Source organism: Montipora foliosa, chromosome 1 (assembly GCF_036669935.1).
Source record: "Montipora foliosa isolate CH-2021 chromosome 1, ASM3666993v2, whole genome shotgun sequence".
NCBI lineage: Eukaryota > Metazoa > Cnidaria > Anthozoa > Scleractinia > Acroporidae > Montipora > Montipora foliosa.
The window spans coordinates 54303019-54310518 of NC_090869.1; the positions used below are offsets into that span (position 1 = coordinate 54303019).

At 38.5% G+C, this 7500-nt stretch overlaps 1 protein-coding gene across 1 annotated transcript in view; it reads right to left on the bottom strand.

Annotated features, from left to right (window-relative positions):
* The window catches only part of LOC137971337 (cyclic nucleotide-gated channel rod photoreceptor subunit alpha-like), a 53847-nt gene that overhangs the window by 9257 nt on the left and 37090 nt on the right, over nt 1–7500 (bottom strand). Inside the window, exons 10-12 of the mRNA XM_068818167.1 lie at nt 7126–7271; nt 3404–3441; nt 2161–2420 (exon numbers count right to left, since the gene is read on the bottom strand). Coding sequence (XP_068674268.1) covers nt 2161–2420; nt 3404–3441; nt 7126–7271 — 444 coding nt within the window. The remainder of the gene's footprint in view (nt 1–2160; nt 2421–3403; nt 3442–7125; nt 7272–7500) is intronic.

The following is a 7500-nucleotide window of genomic DNA, read 5'->3' on the forward strand; positions in this document are numbered from 1 at the left end:
TGTTGATCCAACTAAAACTATTGCTGCACCATACAGTCAAGGTAATGTTGAAGTATTTGCTACGGCCAATGCAGGCACACAACGTGTGGCAATGTCTCTGTCGGCACTTGTTTAAAATTTCAGGAATCCAATAACCTCTTCAGCTGACTTGGTTCAGATTATAAACAATGGGAATAATATGTATTCAGCTTTGTCACAATCATGCAAACAGGGACTCCTATTTTTGACAGATTTGCCTGTTATGGTTATAACTTAAGCTACATTAATTATCAGTTGACATACAGTGATAATTATAGTGGTTTGCTAAATAGTGCACTTCCTATAATTTCAGACTTTCCTTATGTTATATCAATGTTAGCTAGCTGCCTTTGATTCTTTGCACATGGATAATTATCATGCATATATGTTAACACTTGAACTTTACACAGTAGCAACATACTGTCTGCCTAATGGGAAGTGTAAATTTTTTTACTCCCATGGCAGAGATCTATTAGGTATGGGACCCATTTGCAACATGTACTTCAATTGAAATAGATTCATTAATGAATTTGGTACAACATTTTCAGAATATATGTGCACAAACATCTGTGTACTTATGAGATTAAAATGTGTTAACATTATTAAAATGTAGAACAACAGTGAAAGCATTGTTCATTCGTTATATGTTCGAAACCAAAATTTTAGACCCTAGGTGCACTTAAATGATGTTTATCTTTGTTCTTGCAAAGAATGTTCTGCTGTGTCATTTTATTCTGTTTGTTTTTCCACCTCAAAAGTCTTGTAACTATTGCACCTCTCAAACAGTTGATAGTATCATTGAGAATGGAAGAGCAATTTATCAGAAATGTTACTCCAGCAAAATATGTTTTTATTTCTGATTTTCTAAAGAAACTAGACGTAGGCCGCTGGCCATGTAAAAGTTATTCATAGAGCAAGATGTCAGGGAAATTTATCTTGCAATGTGGTTCCCAGTAAACAACAGCTTAAAACTGCCATTTTGGGTGATAAGGAAAGCAGCAAAGGCTTTTTGATGTGAATTTCTAGCTACTGCATTAGTTGTGTTTTCCAGTGGTATGCAGAGCAGCTACCACGTTTTTGTATAAAATTGTTTCTGAACCAAAAAATGTAACAAAAGTGTTTTCAAATGTAGATTCTGTTATTGATCTCTTTTGCTCTATTATTCAAAGTAAATTTAATTGTTTTGAAACAAACTATGAGGTTGCATTTCTTAGATGTTTATGTGAATTATCAAATATAGAAAGGAAACAAATAATAAGAAAGCATAAATCTACTTCAGAAATTGCAGGAAACTGGAAGAAAGAGGAGAGAAATTTACAGCCCAATGGACCCAGAGAAAAAAATAAGAACTTCCTTCAAATTGTTTTGAAAGTACAGGTCCATTATAACCAACTCGCGCTACGCGCTCGTTGGTTATTTTATCACTTCATATCCAACTCGGGCTCATCGCATAATTGTTATTAGTCAACAAATCCAAAAGTTCTTGATACGCTTGTTGGATCGCCAATATATATTATGATACAAGAATTTGACAATTGATGTAACAAGCCCTGGCCAATACAAATACAATCGTCTTTATAGAGTGACAGCCAGCTCCGCTCTATTAACTCGTAAATGGTTTAGCCATGTTCCGCGAGTTGAAAAATGAAAAGATTTGAGCCATATATAGAACATAGAATTAAGGCAATTGAAAGTTCATTCGTGAATTCAAAAGGTACCACTTGCATTAAAAATCTGATCAAGGTCTTACAAAATTCTGAAATCGAAGCTTTCGACGGAGTCATTCAGTGTTCATCAACAAGTGTTCTCTTGTGTTGTTGTCATCTGGAAACACTGCAGAAGGGCCTTTTATCGTAACAACACATAGCTTATTTTTCTGATGAAGACTGCGTGATAGAGATAAGATTTTTATCGGTATAACAAAGATGAAATTATTAAACGACTATTATTGATTGTCAACACCTTGAATAGCATATCGTTAAATTTTGCATTTTTGAATCTACCCCTAGTGTACACAATTTATTACATTTTAACGCGCGTATTAGTGACTTCCACAATACAACGAAATTTTTATGGGATTATGCCTTATCTGGAAAGGAATATCTTGGTTCGGAAAGTTTACTTCTGCATAATAATCCTCACCTATTGTCATCACTGAAGCCATGTTAAACCTCATAACAAAGTCGGCGACCAATACGGCGTCCAATAAGTACGAGAAACCCAAAAGGACATTCATGACAACCGACTGGCCGTAACCAAGAGCGTGAAGGCTGATTGAAAATGTCGATACGAAGGGGTACATAAAACAGATGATAAACACCACTGCAATGACTACTTTTTCCCATATAACCGCGAGCCAAGAATCCGGCATTATGACGTAGTTGGTCAACCTCAAAAAGAGACTAAAAGACAAAATGAGAATAGAAAGTCGAGGTTCAATTTAATTTAAGGACGGTGCCTACTAATTCAAAGGTATTTTTGCCCCGGTTTATGATTATGCAGGAAATGTAGATCTGAACAAGTGTCATTGAAATCGAAAAAGAAAATTGGGGGTAACCACCCATTTTTCAAAGATAATTCGTGAACAACATTTGTAAAAAGCTTTAAAATACAAAGCCGTGTATGGCGTTCTTTCTCAAATTGAAGCTTAATTATCTCTGAAAAATGCGTGGTTACCCCCAATATTCTTTTTGGATACCAATACTAGTAGTTACTGCCGCGCAAAAATATCCCTGTATTGGTAAGCATCACCTATAGGAAATCCGAGTATCTCGAGAAGCGCAGAACGTATGCGCAGTAACAAGAGTAGGCACCGTCCTTAATTAACTTATTGCCAAAACCGAAATGGTCAATGAAGTTTTGATATTTATGTAAGAGAAAACTGCATCAAATCACGCCTTAGAAGTTTAGGTAACACTTACTTTAGCAAAAGGAGCCATCTAACGAAGGCGATGTTTGAAAATATTTACATTAGCAATTTTTCCTTGACAACCCCACTTGTACAGGAAAATTTGCCGACTGTACACACTTGCAAGCTGTCCTTAAAAAGTTTTTCCTTGACAAGTTTTCTTGGTAGTGTAAACAAAGTGGAAAATATGACAAGTTTTCCTAGACAAGCGCACTTGACAAGTAATTTACACTAGCAAATATCGTCCTTGACAAGTATTTCCTTGACAATTGCCCTTGTTCAAAACTAGTATGCTAGTTTTTGAACAAGGACACTTGTCAAGGAGAAACTTGTCATATTTTTCCATTTAAAGTGCCAAGGAAAACTTGTAAAAAAAACTTGCTAGTGTAAATGGGACTTAAATGTCGCAGAATCCCAGAGGGATTGAATAAAATCACTACGTCTGAATTTTGCATAGAAAATACTCTTTCATCTTACTTTTCTGACGTGTCCTTCGTCTCGTCGTTTTTAATTCCCTGCAAGAAGGGAAACAGAACGTAACGAAGATTTGAAAGCATTCTAATTCAACAAGGAATGATATATGTACAAATTAGCCGCTTTCACACTAGAGACGGAAAACTCGTCTTGGTGTGAAACCGGGAGGAGACGAATTTTGACGGGAAATCGTCTCAATTTATCCATCTCATTTCTCCGTCGAAACAGACGATTTTTCAGGGTCGATTTTTTCGTCGAGATGGGAAACTCGTCTTGAATTCACGCTCAAGACGGGGAACTGGACGGAAATTGCGTAATTCGCATTCTGGTGTGATTGATTCTTTGAAGTTTGTTGTTTCCTTGGTTATGTCATCTGCAATTACGTTCAATAGAAACTGAAACTTTGGACGATTAATGCGTAACCTTTTTTCTTAAATTACTCGTCTGTCCAGTTTCTGTATCCCTTTTCCCACCAAACACGACTTCGTTCCTCGTCAGCTCAGTTGTTTTGGTTTCCTTTGCTTTAATTAAACAAAGCGAAACAGCTATGAGTGCTTGTGAAACTATTGAAGTTTCAACTCTGTTTATCAAACATATAAAACGGAATTCATATTCAAACTGGCGGGCTTTTCGCGGGTTGTTCTAGCTAGGTAACCACTCAAATCCCGTCGCAGGTTCTTTCGGACAAATTTACGTCTCTTTTCCGTCTATATATGAATTCATGTCGGTAAAAACTAGACAGGTTTCTATTCACGAATTCATATCAGACGGGAAATTCGTCAGACGAAAAACCCGTCATGAAGAGTTTCCCGTCGTCTCGTGTGAAAACGGCTATTCCTTAACTACATGATTGATAGACACATCTTCTAGAGACCTGTCCTTTCCATCTTCACTGCTACCTTGTCAATCTGTTCCCAAGTTTTTCTTCATATTTCGAACGTTCTTGTGCTGGATACTCGAAATATGAGATTTGATACAATCATTTCAAGAGAAAAACTACTCATTTTGACGACAACTTTTTCACTTAATGATCCGCCCTAACTTGGTGTGGCTCTGACAGATAAGCCCTCAGAGAGCTGGGTCGAGGAGAAAGTGATGTCAATTTCTTGCTAGCTTGAAATTTTTTGTAGGAATTTCAAGAGGAAGACTGTAACTGCACTCTTTTTCATTCAATGGTCTGCCTTCCGTCCGAAAAGCTTTCAACGATCTGGATCGAGGAGAAAGTGACATCATTTACTCACTAGCTAAAAAATGAAGCGTGTGAATACGGTCAATTAGTATGCAGAACTGACGAAATCTGGGAGCCAAAAACTCTTGTGTTGCATGTTAAGTAAGCCGCATGCACACACTTCATTTTTATGCTACTTAGTAAATCACGTCACTTTCTCCTCCAGCCAGATCGCTGGGAACTTAAGGCGGCGAAATACGAGATACAAAAATTCTCAACTTGGCGCGCAACATTGTTTCGTTGCAAGTTTGGGTCGATGTTTCCCGTTTTTCACCTTGCATGATCAACTTGTCGCGCAACAAAAACATTTGTTGCGGGTTGAAGAAAGTTGTTGCGAAAAGTAGAGCGCGGGTCTACTCTGAGCAACAAATTTTGGCTTTGTTGCTCGTTTTTCATCAAGCTCACAACTTGCCGCGCAACAAATGTGCTCGTGTACCAGCAAATCAACCAATCAGCGCGCTGCATTTCTTCAACCCGCAACAAATGTTTTTGTTGCGGGTCAAGTTGATCACACAAGGTGAAAAACGTGAAACATCCATCAAAATTTGCAAAGAAACAATGTTGCACGACAAGTTGAGGGTTTCTGCATCTCGTATTTCGCCGCCTTTAAGGACGCTCGCGCTAATTGTTTCTGAGCAACGTTACTGCGTAGGTAACGCGACTGTAAAATGTCACGCATTACTTCCAGCATTAGTAAAGTTGAGGTTTTAAGACCTTTGCAAAAACCGTGGACGATAAGTCTTGCACAGCGTTGGATCAGAGAAGATCGTGATTAGTCAAAATTGATTAAAAAATATTTATGAAAGTCAAGTAGACTACTAAACGACTGATATTCGGGTTGTTTATCAGTCGTGCACTAGTCTGTCCGCTCGAATAGTGCGGACCTGCGAGGGAACAGCTAGCGATTAAATTTCACAAAAAACACTCTCCAAAAGAGGAGCGTGATGACAATGCAGAGATATTATACAAAACACTAACCAAATGAAGATGCCGTCTGCTTGAAACTTCGTTGCTGTGCTCGGAAAAGTGTTTTTTTTAACAAAAACCTTTCATCCCTTCAACGATCGATTTTTTCATTTTTGGAGTAAGTACTTTATGACCTAACTCTAGGTGAGAAATGAAGAAAATTTCACCGTAGGAAGAGTTTGGCGCGAACGTCCTTTGAAGGCTCGAACGGGTTTTCAGCTGAGCGCGCGCGCGTAAGCCACACACGCAATTCTAAAAGCTGCTCGCGTTAGTTCATGATTCAAAATGGGTCACCAGAAATAAACAAATACCGCTAATTTCGTTCACCTTTCTTCTCATTTCTATATATATGGAATATAAAGACATTCACGAAAACTACGAAAATTGTACACAAACGGTTTAATAGTCACTTAAATCCGTTTGTGTTGGCCTGTTGCTTCACTCGCGCGTGCACTAGAGTGAGCGGGTGACGCATGCGTAAATGCTGGTCTTGTAACCCCCTTATTTTTCCTGACTTAGCAACCAGGCCAGTGAATAGTGCTTTCCCTGCATTCTCGGATTGGCTAGCTCGAAGGTGAATAGCAATTTCTAATCACCTTTGAGTAAACGGAGAAAGACCATAGCAAAAAGGCTTTGCCTTTCATTTGATTCACTTCGGGGCCCGCCGAGCAAATTAATTTTATCGATAAACTAGGCTGATTTTTCAACTTAAGGACGTTCGCGCCCAAAACGTTCCCACGTACAGATTTTTTTTAAACTTGCCACGCAGAAAGGTAATGAACTACTTTTGCCAAAAAGGCAAAAAAAAATGGGGGTCACCGTGCTCGTTTTCGAGATCATGAGGTGCATTTTTACAAGATTGCGTTACTTTAAGACGATCTTAGCTTACAACTGTCAGCAATAAAAAACTACATGAGTGAAATTTAGATCAGGTAAACGTACTCAGTTCGACATAACTAATATAACTAAATTAACCTTTGCAATTGATGTCTTTTTCTGAGGTGAAATAGACCTTGAAAAACTATACATATTAGTCAAAGAAAGAAAACTTCGGTCGCACGAGAGCATAAAAGGCCAAATATTTGTAACTTCTCACATACAGATTTTTTTTGTTTTTTGTTAAAATGGACAAAATCAAGAAAGGAAGTGATCTACGGAAAGAAAAATGGGGGTCACCGACCATTCAAGAGAGTAAAATCGCTGCGAAGTTCTCAAAGCGATTGTCTATTCGCACTGTCACGCCATTGCGTGACACTTCCGAGAAGACCGGGGTCCACAGCTATCCCATGATGCCACATACTTCCATGTTCCATTCTTGTGGAAAATTTTTGCGCCTTTAGCATCATGTTTACCTGCGTGGTCCACGATGCATGACGTGTGCGTGACATGTGCGAAAAGATGCGCAGTAGCAATGGGCGCGAACGTCCTTAAGTGCAACATACTAAAACCAGTGTCGGTGGTGGAGATATCCACCCCTACATTCACCTCTGTCATTAATTTGGTGAGTTAATAATGCGCTTTCTTTACTAACCACAATCTCTCTTAACCATTTGGTTGCTTCTTCATTTTCCATATCTACAATAAGGCCCCTTCCCTTGTCTTCTGGGGAGTTTCCTTTAAAATGCATTTGGTTGATGTCGCATCGGCGTTCAACATCTAGATAGAATTGCTGAGCCACTGAAAAAGGAAAAATCGTCTATCAGGATGGAAGAGCAAGGTGGTTATGTACAACATGAGAAACATCGACAGGAAGAAGTCCCATTCTTTGTTCTTTTTTTCCTCACAGAACACTTTTAACCACCATTATTCGTTCCTCAAGGGTAAGACCCGTTTTGACAAGGAAAGTTCTTTACCTATTAAAATAAAGAATATATAGGCTGCTAGAAAGTGTTTACAGAGCATCCAA